Below are 24,657 nucleotides of genomic sequence, written 5' to 3' on the forward strand. Positions count from 1 at the left end.
CATACATCTGCAAAACAACCTCCTGCAGGAAAGCCAATCATTTCAACATTATGAGGCTTTCTCCTATCTGCCAAATGGTGTAAATGTGTCTCCAGTGCCAGACCACCAAAATACACCAGGACCCTACATGGGGAAGGCGTTCAATCAGCCACCAATTCCAGAGGGTTTTGACAGTCGTACAAGAAACTGGAGAAGATAGAGAGTGGATTTAGAGGCGGATAGATGAGGGTTGACCAGCGGAGAGCTCATGCGGCCTCCTGAGATATAATGAGAGTTATATTGAGTTTCGCGTCTGTGGAACCCATTTAGCACATACCAGCTGCCTGGAATCATAGAAACCGATAGGGACAGAATTATAGGGCAAAAAATAATCTCACATAAATCTGCATTTCACATGCACATATGCACCACAAAAACAACTAAAATATATGCATTAAAATAATGCATTGTGTGCAATGGAGTACGATGAATAATGATGTATAAGTGATTACATGCGTTTTATTTTCCTATTCCTCCCCAATGGGAGTCAATGGCAGCCCTATGAACCGTACGTAGGAAAATGATGAAAATTGGCACATTTGTAGAGATGATAATGAGTAATAATCTGACCAAATATGACGTCTGTACGACCAACTCTATAGCGCCACCACTATTTCAAAAATCCACTTTTTTTTTGTTCCCCTACACTGCAGAAAATGCTCTTCTTACTCAGTATTTCTGTCTTGTTTTAGTCTAAATATCTAAAAATTCTTACATTAAGAAACATTTACTAGACAAGTACAAATTATTGTCTTGTTTTGGGAAAAAATATTTCAAGTTTTTGCTTAAAATAAGATAAATAATCTGCCAATGGGGTGAGAAAAATAATCTTAATTCAAACTTGCAATTAAAAGTGATTTATTATTGCAACGTTTCGATCTTTCGATCTTCCTCAGCCTGAGAATCGAAACGTTGCAATAATAAATCATTTTTAATTGCAAGTTGATTGTGTGCTGGACTTCCCTTTTCATTTGTTGATAATTGGGCTTTTTTTGTCCTGCTTTCCTACGCACCTTTCACACACAGGTGTGCGACGTTTATGTGATTATGTAAGTTTTAATACAAATGGATTAAGGTAAACTTCAGTTTTAAATATATTAGGCTGATTGAACACATTTCGACACAACTTAATTAGGTAAAGTAAACCTCATTTAAACATGTCTCATCTATGAAGGGCCTGAATCATTTCTTGGCGTGGACCAGATCAGCGACTCCGGCTTCCTGCGCCGCTGTGTTATCTCAGGGCTTTAGTGTTTACTCTCCTGATCTCTCTGTGCCAACAGAAGCCTGCTCTCCTGCATCATGCTCTATTTCTCTGTGTTTGTCTGGATGATGTGCCACGGCTTCATGAATCTCCAGCTAAATATAGTCATGTCAGTGTGACGCTGGAGTGTGTGTGTGTGTGATGATGCTCGACTATAACCTTGCTGAAGATGTGGTTGCAGAAGCACTACGTGGATAACTTTGGACAGGACAGAGTCGAGTAAAGCTCACCTTTATAGGCGGATGATCCTCGGCCGATTTAAACACGACTGCGGAGATTTCTTCTGAAATTTTGAAATGCATTTGAGGAAATATAAGAGGTGATTCCTGGTAAATATCAACACTTTAGACCTATAAAAACTGTGTTAGTTTATCTATTTGCTTTGCACGTGCTAACTTAGAAACTTTTAAAGGTTTTGAAGTGCCTTGTTTTTGACTTTTCTCCAAATGCAAAAACTGATCTCATCGTATTACACTGCAAAAAATGCTCTTCTTACTCAGTATTTTTGTCTTGTTTCTAGTCCAAACATCTAAAAATTCTTAAAACAAGAAGTATTTACTAGACAAGCAAAAGTTATTGTCTTGTTTTGGGGAAAAATAACTCAAAATGAAGAGAGTTTTTGCTTAAAATAAGATAAATAATCTGCCAATGGGGTGAGAAAAATAATCTTAATTCAAACAGAAAACAAGATTATTTTCCTCTTTCGAGTGTGAGCACGTCATTGGTTTTGTTTCTGAAATGTTTAATTGCTCATTTGCATAGATCATGAGCTAGCAAAACGATGCTTGGACAATTGCGTATATTTTTACATGTCAAACGAGCTCAATAATGTGTGTGTTTAATCAGCCCATCCTGTGAGCGAGCGGATCTCATCATGGACTGTCCTCAGTCTGCCGCAGCGGAGATGGACGAGCGCTCCACCGCTGGGAAAGATGATACCGATGGTCAGTCAACTCAAATATAATATCAGATGCAGTGTTATTAATGCGAGATCCACTTATCTTAGGGCTCTGTCACACACCGGGCACAATGGGAGTGTGTTTTATTAGTTTCAGCCACACGCAGCTGCTCTGTGTTCAAATATCAAATGCAGTGGCTTGAGTGAGGCCATTGGCCAACCTCCTCTACAGTCAACGGCGATTTAAAGAGTGTGTTGGTGATACACACTGATTATTACACACACACACACACACACACACACACACACACACACACACACACAAACACACACACACACACTCTGATTATTACACACACACACACACACACACTCTGATTATTACACACACACAGGGCCGGCTCTAGGTCTTTGGTTGCCCTAGGCGAGATGGAGTTTTGCGCCCCCCACCCCTCCCCACTCACTTTTATCGTCTCTATTCTAATTCAGCACATGTCTTTTTTCCTAGGCCTAACCGAGAAGCACTTATTATTAAACACGTTCGACGCTTTATTTCCACTTTTCAAACATTTTCTCACTTTTTATTGAAAATAAATGCCTTTCCGATCTGATATGTGATGGGAAAAGGGAATAGAGCGAGTGTGGTAAAAGGCAGGATCGAACCTCTGATCGAGATGCATCAAATCTTGATGCCATGCGACTTACCACTACACTACAGCCACAGTAAAGAATTTAATGAACACAGCATATTTGTGTTTAATGTAAATAATATGGCGTCTATCGTTAGGCTGCTCCAGTAAAAAAAAAAAAAAAAAAAACGAGAGGCCGTATTTATTTCCTTCCGACGCCCACGTAGAGAGCGTTTGTACTTTTTATAAATAAAATGCATACGTTACATTCATAACCAACTGGACTTTTTATATTTAAATGACATCCATGTAGGTTATTGTAGATTATTGTCAGTGAAGTTATGTTTGCAATACGTATAGTAATTATGTAGAAAACTAGCAAGTGATAGCTTAGTGACAATATTAATAATATTTATAAAATAAATATTAGTTGATAAGATTGATACTAAGTAATTTTATTTAGTTTGACAACTTATTGGCTGAGATAAGAAGACTAACCTCTATACTGGGCTTTCTTTTGATTTTCTTCCTTTCTTTTTTCTCTTTTTCCATCCCTGTGCGTGGTTTAGGCGCCTCATTTTTGATGAACGCGCAAGATGAGCACTGCCTGACCTAACGCCTGAACTGATAATCAATAATCACCATCAATTCAATCTAATAATCAGGTTGATAAGTAATTAAACGTGTGGCTGAGGGGGCACCCTATGACGATCATGTTTAATGAACATTATGTTGTATTTCGCTTGTTCCGATTCTATGCTTAATGGGAAGTAATGGGCGGCACTAGAGCGCGCTCGCGCCCCTAACACAATTGTCGCCCTAGGCGACCGCCTAGCTCGCCTATAGCAAACGCCGGCCCTGCACACACACACACACAAACACACACACACACACACTCTGATTATTACACACACACACACACAAACACACACCCACACACACACACGCACACACACACACACACACACACTCTCTGATTATTACACACTCATGGACGTGCCGCAGTACACGCACACACACACACACACACACACACACACACATACACTCTGATTATTACACACTCATGGACACGCAGCAACGCACACACACACACACAACATACACTCTGATTAGTACACACTCAGGGACACACACACACAGACACTCTGATTGTTACACACACACACACACACACACACACACACTCTCTGATTATTACACACACAGGGACGCAGCACACACAGACACACACACATACACTCTGATTATTACACACTCATGGACATGCAGCAACACACACACACACACACACACACATACACTCTGATTATTACACACTCATGGACGCGCAGCAACACACAGACAGACACACACACACACACACACACACACAGACACTCTGATTGTTACACACACACACACACTCTGATTGTTACACACACAGGGACACAGCACACACTCTCTGATTATTACACACTCAGGGACGCGCAGCAACACACAGACACACACACGCACGCACACACACACACACACACACACACACACACACACAGACACTCTGATTGTTACACACACACACACACACACTCTGATTATTACACACACAGGGACGCAGCACACACAGACACACACACTCTGATTATTACACACACAGGGACGCAGCAACACACACACACACACACACACACACACACAGACGCTCTGATTGTTACACACACACACACACACACACACACACACACACACACACACACACACACACACTCTGATTATTACACACACAGGGACGCAGCAACACACACACACACACACACACACACAGACGCTCTGATTGTTACACACACACACACACACACAGACACTCTGATTGTTACACACACAGGGAGGCAGCGCACACACACACACTCTGATTAGTACACACTCAGGGACGCGCAGCAACACACAGACACACACACGCACACACACACACAGACACTCTGATTGTTACACACACACACACACACACACTCTGATTATTACACACACAGGGACGCAGCACACACAGACACACACACACACACTCTGATTATTACACACACAGGGACGCAGCAACACACAGACACACAAACACACACACACACACACAGATGCTCTGATTGTTACACACACACACACACACTCTGATTATTACACAAACAGGGACGCAGCACACACACATTTTTGAATAATAAGTGGATTCCTCTGTGCAGAAGCGTTCAGTCTTTCCGCTGTAACTGTGGATCTGCCGTGGTGCATTCCAAGGGAAAGGGAGATGAGATCTGATTGATTTATTGCACGTTACACCTACACACACACACACCCATGCCTCATTAAGAGACGAGGGATGCCCTTTTGGACCATCTGCCGGGTTCGCCGACCCATTGGCTCATATTACTAACACACACCCTTTAAATAACACAGAAATACTGCACTTTTGACTTCACAGCAGGTGTGTGTGTGGTCAGTGGTTTTCGGTTCCAAGGTTTTCAGTTTGGTGCAATGCTCCAAAAATGCTCCTGGACACACCTGGTTTGGTCCAGACGCCCATGGGTGAACACACACACACACACACACACACACACACACACACACACAGGTTTGTTTTTGTGAAATGTGGGGACATTCCATAGGCGTAATGGTTTTTATACTGTACAACTCGTACTTTCTATCCCCTTACACTGCCCCTAAACCTACCCATCACACACACACACACACACACGCACGCACGCACGCACACACACGCACACACACACACACACACACTGATGAGTGAACAGATGTGCCAGTGCATTTGATATTTAAACAAAATAAAAATGAAAACTAAATGAACTAGCATAAACGCTTTCATCGCACCTGGCGTCACATTGCGGTGTGTGTGTGTGTGTGTGATAGGCTCTACATCAGTGAAGGCTTTAATGAGGATCTGTTTGGTTATATTGAGCAGAAGCTGAAGTGTGTGTGCAGAAGGCCTGCTGGGTGCCCAGTGTGTTGTCCTCCATTGGGAAGGAGCTCCATTATTTCGCCGGTCATGAGATCCGCATCTGGGAGTCTCTGGATTCATTTGGGTCCGTCATCTGGCCAGCAGTAAGATGATTCCTTTATTACATGTTTTAAACGTTAAAGATGTCATGAACTGGCTCTATGCTGTTGTCTGAGGTCAACTAATGACGTGTGTGTGGTTTTACATTCAGAAACATCATAACTCATCAGTAATAGGCTCTTTTCTACACTGGTTTTGAGGCTCTCTCCTGAACGCTGGTTTTGATGGGCGTGTCACTGGAGACTTGGAAGTAAACGCCCACAGCTAGGATTGGATAAGATTTGCATATTTAAGGAGCTTCAGCTCTGTCAGTTCACATGAGGGATTGTTTTGAAAGCGGCGCCGGAATGATTCTCTCACAGGGCTCGCTAAACGTCTTCATCAAACAAACACAATGATTTATTTCTCATCCACCCGCGGTTGATTGGAATATAATTTTTTATTACTTGGCCCGCCCGATCAGTGGATATACTCGTGAACCACACACACACGTTTGTTTTTGTGACATATGGGGACATTCCACAGGCGTAATGGTTTTTATACTGTACAAACCGTATTTTCTATCCCCTTACACTGCCCCTAAACCTACCCATCACACACACACACACACACACACACACACACACACACACACACTGCCCCTAAACCTACCCATCACACACACACACACACACACACACACACTGCCCCTAAACCTACCCATCACACACACACACACACACACACACACACACACACTGCCCCTAAACCTACCCATCACACACACACACACACACACACACACACACACACACACACACACACACACACACACACACACACTGCCCCTAAACCTACCCATCACACACACACACACACACACACGGGCGCACTCTTTTAAATATCAAGTCAAGAAAGTGAACAGAGCAGATGATGAAATGATTTCACTATTTAAGATTCACCGGCCCGCCGACGGGCTTATGTTTTGGTAATGAACCCTTGGGCTTGTTAGGCTTTCCGAGTTTTGTGAGTTTTATTAAATAATCATCATGAATTCTCATTTAGGCTCTGGCTCTGTGTCACTACCTTGAGTCCAATCGAGCGGCCGTTGATCTTCTTGATAAGGCGGTGCTAGAGATTGGATCCGGCACGGGTCTCGTGTCCATCGTGGCCAGTCTGCTGGGTAAGAAAAGATTATCATGGTTTAATGCAGCACTAGGTAACTTTTCAACCTTCATAATATATTTTCAAGACTCTTGTGATGATAAATCGACGGGTTTCGGGTAGTAACCCGAGAACAAAAAGAACTACAAAATTCGACTGCTTTACGGCATATACGTCACTTCCACCAACACACACACTTCCTTACATTCGGACGTGTGAGCCCAACTTTGTTCGTCGGATAATATAGTCATGTCCGAAGCAGCACAGACACATACGAAAGAAAAGTATTTGTTGGAGGAAAGCAATAAGAGGAAACGAAAAAGTGATGTGATTAAAGGCAGGACGAGGATCAACATGTGACCAGCGTTTGCTCGTCGGCGTGAGCTGAAGGAGGCGTGCCCGACCGATGCTGTCCTGCTTGTTACTGTGAGCTGCCACTCAAACACTGAACTGAAGTATCATATAGATTCTGGAAAATGACAACCAATAGACTACTATAATGACGCTGGCTTGTAAACGTGAGCATCGTGATTATTTGGCGCTTGAAAAAAATAAAACCCATGAAATGATATTCATATGACATGCTGAAACATCTGCCACTGACTGTACCTGATGAAGACGTTTCCCACGCGCCGCCAGAAGAACACCTGCATGTGAACTCCTCTTGCAGTGTTCAGGGGAACTGTTAGTGCTGCACCGACCCGCGGGACGCTTTTATTAAGTTATTTGGCCCGCACCGCACCACTGAATATATTTTTACAACCCGCCGCGCACCCGCGACCATTAAATAGACATACGGGGTCCGCGGGTTATGAGACGACCCGCGCATCACTAGCTCAGGGCTATCAGGGCTGTCATGTCAACAAATGTACGCGCGATGGCGTCCCCTGATGTAGGAGGACAGAGCTTACGACAGTAGTTGAGGACATTATTTTTTCCCAGCTGTAGGGGGACCCCGAGAGCAAAAGTAGCCAAGTGTGGCTTTAAAAACATATCCTGCTGTGTTATACACACATATACATATCTGTGGTGTTATAGGGACTGTGAAGGGGACGCCACGCCGTGTTGCATTATGGGTCCTCCGCCATATTTGCAGAATTATTCCGCTGTATTAGAATTCATGTGTTTGGATTTTCGAGATTTTAATAGACGTCGATATGGTTACAGTAAGAAATGCCACACTACAATAAATGCTCTTCTTATTTAGTAGTTTTGTCTTGTTTCCAGTCCAAATAACTAAATATTCTTAAATCAAGATGCATTTACTAGATCAGTAAAACGACATTAGATATTTTTGCTTGTTTTCTGTTTGAATTAAGATTATTTTTCTCACCCCATTGGCAGATAATTTTTCTTAGATTTTCACAGCTGTATAAATCATCTTTAGGTGCCTGGGTGACCGCGACAGACCTTCCGGAAGTCCTCGGGAACCTGAGATCGAACCTGTCCAGAAACACACGGGCCCGCTGTAGATACACACCCCAGGTGGCGGAGCTCTTTTGGGGAAAGGACCTCGATAAGACCTTCCCTCAGTCCGTCTACAGATACGACTATATTTTAGCAGCCGATGTGGTCTATCATCACGACTTCCTGGCAGAATTACTGGCCACCATGCGGCACTTCTGCCAGCCCGGGACCACCCTCATATGGGCCAACAAAACCCGCTTCGATTCGGATCTGGTTTTCCTGGAGAACTTCACAAAAACGTTCAACACGACTCTGCTGGCGGACAACGGAGAGGTTAAAATTTACTCCGCCACAATGCGAGAGGAAAGTCGACTAGAGACGACAGAAGAGGATGAGATTATTGAAGGAAAGGTCAAACGGACAGAACAAAAGGATGGAGAACAGGTTCAAGAATATAAAGATGTGCAAAGGAAAACAGGGAATGTTGGTAAGGAAAATCAGGAGGAATCGTATCATTTGGAGGATGGGAGCCATATCAAAGAAGAGGAAGAAGAAGAGGAGGACACAAATCTTGAATCTGAGGACAGTGGAGATGAAGAAAGTGACGGCTGTTCTGAGATCGATTCAACATTCGTAGAGCAGACATCTGGTCAGTAATACATTCTGAAAATTACACCACCATTACTCGACTAATGCAGAGTTTCCTGATTACAATCCGGGAGGCACACACACATTTACCGTCCCTCAGCTCATCTCCTCGAGTCCTGTACTGAAGTTCACTGTTTGAGTCTCTGTGCTTTACTGGAGTATTATTTTTTCTGTAATCTTCTGACTTTAACTTCACTCCATCTGAAAGACAAATATCGTCCTCTTTACTCCACTACATTTCTATCAAGGTCCTCGAAGTGGAAAGTCGTTTCTGTCGCAGCTTTGAAAGTCAGAGGATGATTTTTTTCTTCTTTAAAAGGTGTTTGGGTTTTTGCAGAAAGCCTTTCAGGAATCACTCTTGTAGAGTCTCGTGAAGTTCAATGATTTCACAGCATTTATTAAACACTGATTTATAGTTTAGAGCAAAATGGAAGAAGACGGATGTCCAAATGCTCATTTAGTGGAGTATTCACATAAACAAAGTTGATTCTGTCTTCAGTGAAGGTGAACAGTGTGAGAATATCAGATGTGTATCAGTGTATTGGATCCGTGCATTCGGCCTTAAAGTGACAGCAGCTTTGTAACTTTTCTACAAGTATTTAAATGAGTTTAAGTTAGTCGTCTGCTAGTGTGTCAGATGGAGCGTCACTGACTGGCTTAAACCATGATGGCATAATGTGCATTTATACAACTATAATACAATAATGCAGCGACATAAAGAAGGACATTTACTTTTGATACTGAAGTACTTCTGAAAACAAATACTTCTGTACTTTTACTGCAGTAATGAAGTTACTTTTGCATTTGTCCCTAATCAAACACACCTGATTCAAATGATCATCTTATTGGTGGAGACTCAAAGACCTGAAATGGGATAACGTTGGTGTGGCTCCAGGATGAATTAAAAGCCTAATTTTGGTCTTTTCTTTCAGAGAAAGGACGTGCAGAGAATAAGTGCACGAGATCATGGGCGCCGACTGTTTACTACAGACCTGAGAAAGAAGTCTACCATTTTTTGGGACAGGATATCACAATCGAGGAGTCGATCGATTCTTACGGTGCTACTGTATGGCCAGCGGTGAGACAAAAATAACGTGAGACAAATACACAGAATATATCTATGATGACATTAGGAACTAAAGATCTGCATCCAAGGCGATAGGTGTCAGTATAAAGTCCAAGATTACAGACGTAGAGTCGGGCTAATCAAACATGGAGCACCTTTAAAAGGTGATTTATGGCTGATTCTGAAATGGCATTGCTCCTTTCCTGAACGAATCAATGATTCAATGATCCAGTCATAAAGAGAGCCACTTGATCCCTTTCTGAACGAATCAATGATTCAATGATCCAGTCATAAAGAGAGCCACTTACTCCCTTCCCAAATTAATTAATGATTCAATGATCCACTCATAAAGAGAGTCGCTTGCTCCCTTCCCGAACGAATCAATGATTCAATGATCTTCTCATAAAAAGAGTCGCTTGCTCCCTTCCTGAACGAATCAGTTGAATGAATGAATCATATTCTGGCTGTATTAGCTTTACATTACTGCTTTCACAGACAAGATTTATAACTAATGCTAAATAAAACACATGTTTGAGCTGTTTGTTAGCATCTTTTAAAATATATATAGTTTTGTATATATATATATATAGTTTTTAAGACGCACACGGGTAATAAAATGTTTGCACCGCAATAACGAGTGTACAGCCAAAGTATACTCGCTCACTCGTTTTCATGGCACTCCTTCAGCTGTATTAGTGGACTAACGGAGCGGTTTCTGACTCAGCTTCTGTCTTTCCAAACAGGCACTTGCACTTTGCCAATTCTTGGAAACACCGCAGGGTCGTCAGCAGATTAATTTACTCGATAAATCAGTTCTTGAGCTCGGCGCTGGAACCGGCTTACTCTCGGCTGTCGTCACGCTGTTGGGTAAGTGTCGTGATGAGGAGATTGAGGTGTTAAAGGGATAGTTCACCCAAAAATGAAATTTCTGTCATCATTTACTCTCTCTCATGTTGTTCCAAACCTGTATGAATTTCTTTTTTAATTCTGCTGAACACAAAAGAAGATATTTGGAAGAATGTTTGTATATAAGCAGATTTTCAGCCCCATTGACTACCATAGTAGGGGGAAAATACTATAGTAGTCAATGGGGCTGAAAATCTGCTTATATACAAACATTGGGCCTCATTCATGAAACGTTCGTAAATATATGAGCAAATTCAGAGTAATTTGCGCGTAAAATGGACCTTTATGAAAACTCTCCTCCAGATTCACAAACGCTTCGATTGGTTAGTTAAACGTGTGTGTGTTAGTGAATTCCAAACATGCGTAAATAGGATGCACGTGCACGCTCATTCATAATTAGCATAATCCCCGCCCATGAGTTACAACTGCAATGACGTGACCAGGAGCGCTGTGGACTCTTCTGGACTTCTTTCTCAGGTTTGCCTCCAGTATTTTGCATAAATGTTGAAGAGACTAATTGGCCATATGAATAGCAATACATTTTAAATTATCATGTGTCCACCAAAGCATGTTTTATCCAGCTAAACACCTGGTGCTCTTCTGAAAACGGCCAGATGGTGGCGCTTGAAAGCGCTTTGCAAGGGCAGCGTTTTTCCAGCGGACATCCTTTGATACAGAATATCCATGGCAGTAATGTGTTATTACTAGTATCTTATTTAAAGAACATTGCTGAATTTAGAAATGCGGTAAAAAATTAACTTCTCTATTATTGTTGTTCGGTTGGTGTACATGTGAAGAACGTTCAAATGTTTTACGCACCATTTACTCGTGGTAGGGAGCAGGTGTACTTTTTCTTTCCTACCAACTAACATTTTTAAAATACAAACATTTTCGTGACTCCGAAAATTTACGTCAGAGCGGCTTTACAAACGATTTACACTCAAATTTGTCATGCTCGTTTCATCCCATTCTTCCAAATATCTTCCTTCCTTTGGAACAACATGAGGGAGAGAAAAAGATGACAGCTTTTAAATTTTCGGGTGAACTATCCCTTTAATCGAATTGGTTTGATAATCTCTGAAATTGCTCTATAGGTGCCAAATTAACGGCCACGGATTTGCCCGAGATTCTGAGTAAACTGACATGCAACCTCAACAGGAACACGAGAGGCCGGCGGAGGCACGAGCCCCTGATCGCAGAGCTAATCTGGGGTCAAAAGCTGGACGAAACCTTCCCTCGAGCCACACACCGATATGATTATGTGTTGGCCACGGATGTAGTCTATCATCACGATTCTCTGGCCGAGCTCCTGGTCACCATGCGGTACTTCTGCCAGTCTGGAACGACTCTAGTTTGGGCGAATAAGGTCCGCTTCGCATCGGATCTGGGCTTCATCGACAACTTCCTCAGATATTTCGACATCGCGCTGATTGAAGAGTTGGATGATGTGAGGATATACATAGCAACCAGCAAGACACCAGAGCAGGAAGATGAGCCGATTGAAGAGTCGAGCGAGGAAGGGTTAAACGAGCAGGATTCTGGAGAAATGAACTCCACAGAAAACAGCGCAGAGGAGCAAGAGAGTGATGATACTCAGAGTTTAGAAGACGACGAACAAGAAGAACAACAGGACTCTGTGGAGGAAGAGGAACAAGGTTAGGCTTGCAAACTGTTCAAAACTGCGAATTAATGCAAACATATTAATTCCTCCTGTGGTTGGCCAGCCGTCAGACCTCCGCTCATCTTCACACACAGATGAAGATATTAGTGTTGAAATCCGATGGCTCAGAAAGGCCTTCATTGACACCAATATCATTTCCTCTCTCAAGACCCATAAAGGCACTAAAGACGTCGTTACAAAGCCCATCTCACTACAGCGGCTCTACAATCATTGATGAAGAGGCCAGAATAGAGTTAGTGCGGGAAAACACTAAATAACGACTTATATAGTGATGGCCGATTTCAGAACAAAGCTTCGAACCGTTATGAGTCAGTGAATCGATTCATGAGTCGAACCGTTATGAGTCAGTGAATCGATTCAGGATTCGGATCGCCAAAGTCTCGTGATTTCAGCAGTTTGACACGCGATCCGAATCATGAATCGATTCACTGACTCATAGCAGTTCGAATCATGAATCGATTCACTGACTCATAACGGTCCGAATCATGAATCGATTCACTGACTCATAACGGTCCGAATCATGAATCGATTCACTGACTCATAACGGTTCGAATCATGAATCGATTCACTGACTCATAACGGTTCGAAGCTTTGTTCTGAAATCGGCCATCACTATATAAGTCGTTATTTAGTGTTTTTGCGCACTAACTCTATTCTGGCCTCTTCATCAATGATTGTAGAGCCGCTGTAGTGAGATGGGCTTTGTAACGACGTCTTTAGTGCCTTTATGGGTCTTGAGAGAGGAAATGACATTGGTGTCAATGAAGGCCTTTCTGAGCCATCGGATTTCAACACTAATATCTTCATCTGTGTGTGAAGATGAGCGGAGGTCTGACGGCTGGGCAACCACAGGAGGAATTAATGACAGACGTTACATGTTTGTGTGAACTAACCCTTTAGTTTAGACCCTGATCCCTGCAGTGGATGTATTTGATGGGATGCTCCTGATGTTTTTCTCCTCAGCTGAACCGGAGCACACAGACCCATCTGCTCAGAGACCCTGGGCTCCTACTGTCTACTACAGCCAAGGCAAAGAGACCTTCACCTTTCTGGGTCATGAAATCAGGATTCAGGAATCCATTGACCATTACGGCAGTATGGTGTGGCCGGCGGTGAGCACATCAGGGAGAGACTGGCTGTGCTGACTGAGAACTAGGGCCGCACGATTATGACAAAAATAATAACTGTCGATCATTCCCCTGAAATTGTAATTATCGCGATTATCACTATTTACATTGAATGACGTTTTGAATAGTTTTATGCCATTGTTTGAAGCGACTGCATGCTGTAATATTATATCAGAATAAACACTCTTCCTGAAAAACTTGTATAGATGTTTCTATAGCATTATGCCTTAAAAGTCAAATATAAATGGGTTTGGTTTCTTTAAATAAAAAAAGTAAAAATGCTTTTCTTACTAAGTATTTTCTCAGAATAAATAATCTGCCAATGGGGTGAGATAAATAATCTTGTTTTCTGTTTGAATTAAGATTATTTTTCTCACCCCATTGGCAGATTATTGATCTTATTTTCAGCAAAAACTCTCTTCATTTTGAGTTATTTTTCCCAAATCAAGACAATTACTTTTGCTTGTCTAGTAAATACTTCTTGTCGTAAGAATTTTTAGATGTTTGGACTAGAAACAAGACAAGCATTTTTTGCAGTGTACATGATATTGTTATATTAAAAATAAAACAACGGAGGAAAAAACTTAAGCTGTAGAAAGAAAGAAAAACATTAAACAGACAGAATAATATATGTGGACTTTTTTTGCGATTACATTTTATTGAATGATTATATAATTGAGGCGTCCGTATTTGTAATCTCGATTCCAAATGTGATGAATTGTGCAGCCCCAGTGAGAAGGTAAAACACACACTGTAAAAAATGTTTGTTGGTTTAACTTAAAAAAGTAAGTAACCTGGTTGCCTTAAAATGTTGAGTTTATTGAAATTAAAAACTTGAGTTGATACAATGAAGGAAATTTGTTTAATAAATAGAAACTCAAAATATTATTGTATCTGAACCACATAAAACATTTGATAAATCATGAAAATAGCACAATTTGGCTGCGGCATCACAAATAAAACACACACAATTACACAATATTCTTACACAATCTGTTAATAATATAAGTTGTCGGAAAAAAATTATTTGTATTAACTCAAAATTTTAAGGCAATCAGGTAACTTTTTTTCTAAATAATGTTTTACAGTGCATGAGTCTATGAACACTTGGTTTTGAATGTGGTAGGCTTTGGCTCTTTGCCGATTCCTGGAGACCCCGAGCGGCCGACAGCAGATCAATCTACTGGATAAATCCACCCTGGAGCTCGGAGCGGGAACAGGACTCCTCTCCATAGTCGCCACACTTCTGGGTAAATCTTGGGATCCAATTTGAAAAATGAAATGTCTGTCATTAACTCCTCTCCCTAACGTCGCTCCACACCCGTAAGACCTCCGTTCATCTTCACACACAGTTTAAGATATTTTATATTTAGTCCGAGAGCGTATGCAAGTGTATGCACACTATACTGTCCATGTCCAGAAAGGGAATAAAAACATCATCACAGTAGTCCATATGAGACATCAGTGGGTTAATTAGAGTCTCTTGAAGCATCCAAAATACATTTGGGTCCAAAAATAACAAAAACTACGACTTTATTCAGCATTGGCTTCTCTTCCGCGTTTGTGTTCAATCCTCAAATAAAGATTGAGTGTTTAAGGTTTGACACCAAAATTATTGTTACAAAAGGGAAAAACTGGTATTTAGGTCGGAGGCTAAGATTTAACCACATAACATTCTGTGTTTAAAGGGGTCATGAACTGCATTGTTTTATAATGTTAATATGATTTTTACATTCATTTTTTTATAATTTTGATGAGACTACATCAGACTAGAAACAAGACAGAAGTACTAAGTAAGAAGAGCATTTTTTGCAGAGTAATTGTGACTGGACAGCGCACACTGCAAAAAAAAAAAAGCTCTTCTTACTTAGTACTTTTGTCTCGTTTGCGTCCTAAAGAGAAATAAGATTATTTTTCTCACCCCTTTGGCAGATCATTTTGCCTGTTTTAAGCAAAAACTCACTTCATTTAGATGTATTTTACCCAGAAAACAAGCAAAAATATCTAATGTTGTTTTACTGATCTAGTAAATGCATCTTGATTTAAGAATATTTAGATATTTAGACTGGAAACAAGACAAAAATAAAAAGAAGCATATTTACTCGCCCTCATGTCGTTCCAAAGCTGTATGAGTTTCTTTCTTCTGCTGAACACAAAAGAAGATATTTGGAAGAATGTTTGTAACCAGAGAGAGCAACCATTCACTATAGTAGGGGATAAAATACTATGGTAGTGGATGGTTGCTCTCTCTGCACACTGCAAAAATGCTCTTCTTACTCAGTATTTGTGTCTTGTTTCGAGTCCGAACATCTAAACATTCTTAAAACAAGAAGTATTTACTAGACAAGCAAAAGTAATTGTGTTGTTTTGTGAAAAAATAACTCAAAAGTAAGAGAGTTTTCTAGTAATTTACTGATCTAGTAAATGCATCTTGATTTAAGAATTGTTAGATCTTTAGACTAGAAATGAGATAAAAATACTAAGTAAGAAGAGCATTGTGTGCAGTGCAGAAGCAGGATTAAACACTCCTGGTTTAGGATAAGCAGAACTAAATATTGTCTCTGATTTGTAGGGGCTAAACTGACAGCCACAGATCTGCCAGAAATTCTTGGCAATTTGCGGTGCAACCTGAACCGGAACACCAGGGGGCAGCGGAGACACGAGCCCGAGGTCAGAGCACTGGAATGGGGCCACGAACTGGAGCTGAAGTTCCCTCGCTCCAGCCACAGATACGATTACATTTTGGCAGCTGATCTGGTTTATCACCACGATTATCTCAGCGAGCTTCTCCAAACCATGCGGCACTTCTGTGGACCGCAGACAACCCTGATCTTCGCAAACAAGGTCCGATATCAGGCTGACCTGGTATTCATTGAGGACCTTCAGAAAGCTTTCCACACCAAAATACTGACAGAGATGGACGAGGTGAGGATTTACTCAGCCAACATGAGAATCTGACGAGCTTTCACTGCTAAAATGCGCTCCTTATTTAGTGTTTTTGTCTTGTTTCCAGTCCAAATATCTAAATATTCTTAAATCAAGACGCATTTACTAGATCAGTAAAACGACATGAGATATTTTTGCTTGTTTTCTGGTGAAAATCTCAAAATGAAGTGAGTTTTTGCTTAAAACAGGCAACATGATCTGCTAATGGGGTGAGAAAAATAATCTTATTTCTGATTGGGACGGAAACAGAAATCAGATTATTTCTCTCACCCCATTGGCAGATCATGTTGCCTGTTTTAAGCAAAAACTCTCTTCATTGTGAGTTTAAAAAATATCTTATGTTGTTTGTTCTTATGTTAAAATTTTTATATTTAGACTGGAAACAAGACAAAAATACTAAATAAGAAGAGCAGTGTTTCTGATTCCACTTCAAGAAGGCTTCCCGGAGGAGCTGATGGTCAACACCGACAGCTATAAATCTTCAAATCAGGGTCATTTTTGACCCAAAACTCATTATATTTTTAAAGGGATAGTTGACCCCTAAATGAGCCTGTGATGTTTATCTGCTGACCCCCAGGGCTTCATAGGTGTGTTTGTTTCTTCAGGAGAACACAGATGAAGATTTTTAACTCAACCGTTGCCAGTGTTGGGGAAAGTTACTTTGAAAAGTAATGCGTTACTTTTTTCACCTGGGCTGGGCTTGTTTTTTTATATAACAAAAAATATATATATTTTTGAGCAAATGTAAAGACCCTCTCAAACCAAAAGTAGATAATCCTCAGGTAACACTTACTTCTATAATAAAAACACAAAATCTAAAGTCTTTTTTGCATAGGGTTTAACTCAATCATTAAAGGTCAGCAGCAAGACATTGGTTAATAAAGTGAGATTAAATACATACAAATATTTGATTTATTAAACTTATTGGAGGTTTGCATAGTATTCTGATTTTGCATTTCACAGATTTTATTCATTGTTTTGTTTTTTGTGCAAATGAGATTAGTAAATGCATGTTAGAACTACAATAACCATCATGTTTACACACAACAACTCCACACTTACCATTTATCTCAACATGGGGACAGGAGAGCTGTCAGTCAATAAATGGGAAAACAAAGTAACTTGTGTTATTTATTTAAAAAAGTAACTCAGATATTGTGTTGGTAATTTTAAAAGTAATGCATTACTTTACTAGTTACTTGAAAAAGTAATCTGATTACGTAACTCAAGTTACTTGTAATGAGTTACCCTCAACACTGGCCGTTGCTCGTGTAATGCGTGTCAATGGGGTGTATTTCTATGAGAGTAAAACACACACACACTTATGAATCCATATTAAACCCTGAGGCTCGTGGAGACACACTGATGTCTTAAGACACGAAACGATCGCTTTCTGACAGAAACACAACAGTATTTGTGTTATTTATACCTCATATCAGACGAATCTCATCTAGTGTTCCCATCGACATTACCATTGACTGTAAAATAATATGGCCGTAGCGTCCGTGACGTCACCCAGAGGATTCCGATAAGCCGTTCTGAAGCTTAAAGTAGGGGCGAGCTGGGCGTCGCCATCTTGTGAGCGAGTCATCGCGAGTCACTCCCGGATAACAGAAGATGGGCAAAAAGGCGGGGTGTGGGCGGAGCTGAGGTGACGCAATGACTACAGACCAAGCCTGCAGTCTCCCTCTCATTTACTGAAGCTTTCGCGCCTCGATCGCCCCCCGGTGGCCGGTCCCAGTATAGCCGCCCCTCTGTGATTTCTAATGGACGCGAGGCAATCTAAATAATAAAATGACACTTCAAAAATGTTTTCCCCAAAGTTAGTTTATGTCACTGAAGGCAGTTATCATCACGATGATTTCATTTCAGGTGTTCGTTTTAAAAATAAGTTTAGTTTGAGTTAGTTATCTGATGCTATAAAAACGGGGGTGTGACGTCATGATTGACAGCTGAGACTGACGGCTTCTCTGAGTGAAGTTGTCACTGAGGCGCTAACGGACTTTTTTCGAAATTTTTGGGAGCAGATTAGAGCTTTAGCTTTAATTTCTACATTTCCATAACTGTTTATTTCACACCAACATAATTAATTGTTCTGCATCTGCGAGAGTGTGGGCGGGCTTTTGATATCGCGACTGTACTTCCTGCTCTACTTCCTGCGCTCTACTGCGCAACTCCGGTCCCGAAATCGCTACTGCGCAGACTCGGTCCCAAGATGTCCGCGCCGTGCAAGGCTGCCTGAAAGCTTCAAATATGGCAAGCGGAAACGGATGATGTCGAGTCGTCCATATTTTTTTACGGTCTATGCTACAGACGGCAGATAAATGGCTATCCACCTGTAACCACGCCCTTAATTATGCAGAACTTTAAGGCTTTATATTACGTTAACGAATGAGTTATAAAAAAATTCACCCCCTCACAGTTGTCATGAAGATCAAAATTTTGCCTTATAAGCCAAAACCACAATTTGTACCAGGCTGTAAACATGTTTTTTCCTGCTCCTTCTGGAGCCTGTCCCTAGAGGCCAGTCGAGGAATTGCAGTTTACATTACTTCTGTATTGGCTTCAAGAGAGATCGCGGGAGGTTGCCGCTCTGACATTACTTCCATCAAGTAAGGTCAAAATACCGGAACAGATATATTTACATAGATGCCTCATTCGACCGATCGGCACAGGCACTAATGAGGCATCTATGTGATGAACTCTTTGCATCGCAAATATGAGCAATTTGACATCCAGATTTATTAAGAGTCTCCATCAAACACATGATCCGGAAAGGGAGGAATCCAACAATTACATTTATAATGTTTTATATACACAAAGCTGGGTTGTTTTAACCCAAAGGTAGGTCAAATATACACAAACCCAACCATTGGGATAAAATATAATTTGAGTTTGTACATTTTTGACCCAACTTTGAGTGTATAACTTAAGTATAAATGTTCAGTAATGTTTTGTGGTGGGTTTGTTTGTGTATTTTATTTTGCTTTATTATTATTTTCATACTGGGGATGTATACGATTCATCCATATCAAAGATATAATATATTAATGATATGATTTTAAGTGACTTGATACTGTAATGCAATCAATAATATCATTTGTGATTTTTTAAGTGTTTTACATTGACAACGTTTGTACTTCCCTGTAGTTTCTTTCGATAAATAAACCAAGAAAAGACTTCTTCTTTTTTTTGTGGTGCTATGCACAGAACCATATTCAGGATATCCCAAATATTGTTTGGCATATCATAGAAAACTACACGTCAGTCTCAAAATCATTTGTTTTTTAACACATTTGTAATAAAATGCCATTGTAATGTTCATAACATGAATGACTCCTGAACAAAGTGTGTGTGTGTGTGTGTGTGACAGAAATGAGCAGTGTGACGTCAGTTCCAGATGATTTTATTCAGAATCTCCATCACACACACCGATTTACCGCGGTAACAAAATAACCGTCTGTCACATCATATAATGGATATAAAATAACACCTAGCTACTCTACGCATCAGTTAAAATGACTTTAAAATATTGGCATCACCTAGTATTCATTTATACTTTATAAATACGAGACATCCATAAATATATCTGAAGATACTCGAGAGAACGAGATGTTGTTTCCTGAAGAAACGCAGAGCTGGACGGGAGGAATATATAGATTTAAGGCCATTTTTGAAGAAGAAGTCCTGAAGAAATGACGCGTGAGAGAGCAGGAAGTGACATCACGCCCGGAGGTAAAACATGAACTGCTGGCTGTGAAACTTCCTCAGTTTTCAAAACGTATTTCAGCGTCTAAATGAAGACGGTTTGGGGTTAAACTCGCCACAAATGAGTCTTTTAATCGCACACTTCCTTCAGGACGCCACGGAAACGAACATAAAACGACTCTTGTGTCTTTATAAAACATGCATACATTTCTATGGGAGCCCGTTTACGCCACTAAATAAAAAGAGTAATTGTGACTCTCACAATTCTGACTTTATCACAATTGTGAGTTTATATCTGCAATTTGATCCGCAATTTGTGACTTTAAAATGCGCAATTGTGAGAAAAAAATTGAGAATTGTGACTTTAAAATGCACAATTGTGAGAAAAAAAAGACAGAATGGTGACTTTATATCACACAATTGTGAGAACATTTTTAAAGTTGTGACCGTCACGTAATTGTGAGAAAAGTCAAAATTGTGACTTTATAACTCGCAATTGTGAGAGAAAAAAATCTGAATTGTGTGAAGTCGCAATTACTCTTTGAATTTTTTTATTTAGTGGCAGAAACGAGCTTCCATCGCTTTGACACACACAAGAGTCAAATCACAAAAACAGAAAATCACCCCAAAATTAAAAAAAGAAATGATATTTTGTTCCTCTCCCGAACTGGATGTCCATCATATATTGCCTTATGATGAGGTTATTACAGGAGGAGCGCAGAGACGTCGATCCGCACGCAGGAAGGCTTTATGGGATCCGCGCTCAGTTTTCTGATGTTTCCCGGAAGGCATTTATATCGTCTCCGGATGAAGACGTTAGAAGGGCGTGAAGTCTGACGGGAACATGATGGGCAGCCAGTTCTCCGTATAGGACACACAGTGAGTCCAGCCCAGAGAGCGCAGCAGCTGCAACACATTCACAACACACACACACATTTACACCACTTTAGAAAGAAATGCACACTTTTATTCATCAAGGATGCATCAGAATTCCCACTCTTTTTCATAATTATCTCACACACTGCAAAAAATGCTCTTCTTACTCAGTATTTTTGTCTTGTTTCTAGTCCAAACATCTAAACATTCTTAAATCAAGAAGTATTTACTAGACAAGCGAAAGTAATTGTCTTGTTTTGGGGAAAATAACTCAAAATGAAGAGAGTTTTTGCTTAAAATAAGATAAATAATCTGCCAATGGGGTGAGAAAAATAATCTTGTTTTCTGTTTGAATTAAGATTATTTTTCTCACCCCATTGGCAGATTATTTATCTTATTTTAAGCAAAAACTCGTAGACTCTTGGACTTTATAACTTGCAATTGTGCGTTTATATCACAATTATGAGTAAAGTCAAAATTTGCGAGTTTATTAACTAACCAGTTCCCATTCAATGCACACACACCAGATCTGGACCGTAACTCAGCTCATCTACTCGAGTCCTGTCCTGAAGTTCACTTTTTGAGTATCTGTGCTTTACTGGAGTGTTATTTTTTCTGTAAACTTCTGACTTTAAAGGGTCATGAGACCCCCCTGCTGCAGCGGTGTTTTTTCACACCTTCGATTTGAAAAGACTTGTTAAAAGGGGAGTGGTCGACTGTGAAAAGGTGGGATGGTATTGTGTGGAAAGAGGGAATGTTTGCATAAATAGGGGAGTGTCAGTAGGTGATAGCAGCAGTTACAGCGTTTCTGAGACGTGTTCTTGGTTCCCGTTGGCATTGTTTACCACAGTGAGATTAAATGAGGGATGAGTACAGCGAATGAGAGAGCTATGAGTGGCGTGCAGCAGAGATCGCAAATCATTCAGCTCTTCAAACCAGCATAATTCAGTGAGAAATGAAAATAAATGTTATTCTGCATGACGAAATATTTTGCAAACGTGATAAAACTATATTTGTCCAAATATGCACGCTGTTTGGCAAGATGAACAACGCGCCGACGTGATAAGAGAACGTGAACCACCCAACATGCGATGCGATAGAGATGTGTAATTCTAGATCGGTGTAAAAGCGAAGGGGTTTGAGGCTAGTCTCGACCGCGCATCTGAAGCAGAGCGACGCGCGCTGGGTTGCCGTGACGATCCGCGCTGTCTATCACTCGGCAGCTAAATCTATATCTGTCCAAATATGAATCACACTGTTTCACTAAGAGCCCGAACACATGCGGTTTAGTGCATGGCTGTGACCACAAATAAAACGGAGAGGACGTGGCTTTTGTTCATTATCCAACAGATTACAGATGGGTTAATTTGCACTCCTGACATAAATTAGATAGTCAAGGCTTGCAGGTTCGGCGTGCAATTCCTCAAGTTAATTTTACTTTACCGAGCCTTTGTAGCAAAGGCTTCCACAGACGGCGCCGGTGACAGCTCGCTCGGCGCCCTTTACGTTACTTCGTATCAGCACAACGCCTAGCTTTCCTCCATGACTTTTCCACACGCTGCTTCCAAAACTTCCCCACCATATCTCTACAATAATGATGGAAGACGAGCCTGACAGAAGGGACTGTCTCATGCATATTAACTAAATTATCTTGTATGCATACTACAGTGCAGGGATTGGACTGAATGAGCTTTATGTCATGAATATATATCGAGAATCGCTCGGAGCGGTCGACGTCAGCATGTGCCCAGCAGCCCATACTTGGGCTGAAAAGGCCGCGCCGACGTCAGCATTTGTGACGTTGCTCCGACTAAGCTTTTCAAACCGGAAGACAGAAATCGCTCTGAAAAATGCAAAAATAACTATTTTCACATATGAATACCATTAATGAGTACCCTTAGTGTTTTCAATGATGTGCAGCCTATACATATCTGTTTACATCTCAAAAAAAGTGTTTTGGGGTTTCATGACCCTTTAACTTCACTCCATCTGAAAGACAAATATCGTCCTCTTTACTCCACTACATTTCTATCAAGGTCCTCGAAGTGGAAAGTCGTTTCTGTCGCAGCTTTGAAAGTCAGTGATGATTTTTTTCTTCTTTTAAAGGTGTTTGGGTTTTTGCAGAAAGCCTTTCAGGAATCACTCTTGTAGAGTCTCGTGAAGTTCAATGATTTCACAGCATTTATTAAACACTGATTTATAGTTTAGAGCAAAATGACGGAAGACGGATGTCCAAATGCTCATTTAGTGGAGGATTGACATAAACAAAGTTGATTCTGTCTTCAGTGAAGGTGAACAGTGTGAGAATATCAGATGTGTATCAGTGTATTGGATCCGTGCATTCGGCCTTAAAGTGACAGCAGCTTTGTAACTTTTCTACAAGTATTTAAATGAGTTTAAGTTAGTCGTCTGCTAGTGTGTCAGATGGAGCGTCACTGACTGGCTTAAACCATGATGGCATAATGTGCATTTAGACAACTATAATACAATAATGCGGCGACATAAAGAAGGACATTTACTTTTGATACTGAAGTACTTCTGAAAACAAATGCTTCTGTACTTTTACTGCAGTAAAAATCTGTTTTTAAAACTTTCACTTGTAACGGAGTAATATTTCACCAGCAGTACTGTTACTCAAGTAATGAAGTCGTGTAATTTGTCGGACTAAATATAAAATATCTTAAACTGTGTGTGAAGATGAGCGGAGGTCTTACGGGTGTGGAGCGACATTAGAGAGACGAGTTAATGACAGACATTTCATCTTTGGGTGAACTAACCCTTTAACACTTGTTTGTTTTGGTTATTAGTGTTTTACTTGAAAACTGGACACACACTTTCTGCAGCTAGCGGTGATTGTTTGGGACAGTGATGAACTCTAAAGTAAAACATGAAAAAATGAATTCCAGAACATTTGAAATTCTCATTTTTCAGGTTTTCCAGGACGAGTGAGAACCCTGCGCATTAAATTGATCAAAAGTGAAGCAGCATCAGATAAATCCAACACAGACAATCCCAGAATGCACTGCACCGCGGACTGACCTGTGTGCAGTTCCTCCAGTTCTCTTTGCTGGGCTTGTCCTCGACGATCTTCATGGCGAACTTCAAGGCCCTCGCGTACATCTTACTCGCCAGTGCGTGTTTGTAGGAGAACGTTAAAACCTGCCAGAGGAAATCAGCGTCAAATAAATGTTTAGCACTATTTTCTGCATTCTAGCTTATTCACTGAGTATGGCCCTGTATGACATCATTAAGGGAGGAACTCCTTATATGGGCCGGGAG

At 40.8% G+C, this 24,657-nt stretch overlaps 2 protein-coding genes across 6 annotated transcripts in view; one reads left to right on the plus strand and one right to left on the minus strand.

Moving 5' to 3' along the window:
- Window positions 1–1,483: 1,483 nt before the first annotated feature.
- Window positions 1,484–24,437, plus strand: LOC137073630 (uncharacterized). Of its 3 annotated transcripts, none has more exons than XM_067442313.1 (11): window positions 1,484–1,622; window positions 2,150–2,247; window positions 5,775–5,914; window positions 6,915–7,032; window positions 8,401–9,069; window positions 10,001–10,146; window positions 10,878–11,001; window positions 12,135–12,695; window positions 13,685–13,833; window positions 14,975–15,098; window positions 24,310–24,437. In XM_067442313.1, exons 1-11 carry the CDS (start codon window positions 1,600–1,602, stop codon window positions 24,414–24,416), a joined length of 2,259 nt encoding a protein of 752 aa, XP_067298414.1. In that variant the 5' UTR covers window positions 1,484–1,599; the 3' UTR covers window positions 24,417–24,437. The 3 variants fall into 3 exon arrangements, with proteins under 3 accessions (XP_067298414.1, XP_067298412.1, XP_067298413.1); XM_067442311.1 differs by lacking the exon at window positions 24,310–24,437 and adding an exon at window positions 16,421–16,948; XM_067442312.1 differs by lacking the exon at window positions 24,310–24,437 and adding an exon at window positions 16,421–16,948 and having other exon boundaries at window positions 1,499–1,632.
- The window catches only part of tpp2 (tripeptidyl peptidase 2), a 49,297-nt gene continuing 44,824 nt past the window's right edge, over window positions 20,185–24,657 (minus strand). For all 3 annotated transcript variants that reach the window (XM_067442310.1, XM_067442309.1, XM_067442308.1), the window contains 2 exons: window positions 24,418–24,537; window positions 20,185–21,408 (listed from right to left, as the gene is read on the minus strand). In XM_067442310.1, coding sequence (XP_067298411.1) covers window positions 21,319–21,408; window positions 24,418–24,537 — 210 coding nt within the window. In that variant the 3' untranslated portion in view covers window positions 20,185–21,318. The remainder of the gene's footprint in view (window positions 21,409–24,417; window positions 24,538–24,657) is intronic.

Source organism: Pseudorasbora parva, chromosome 4 (assembly GCF_024679245.1).
Source record: "Pseudorasbora parva isolate DD20220531a chromosome 4, ASM2467924v1, whole genome shotgun sequence".
Taxonomy (NCBI): Eukaryota; Metazoa; Chordata; class Actinopteri; order Cypriniformes; family Gobionidae; genus Pseudorasbora; species Pseudorasbora parva.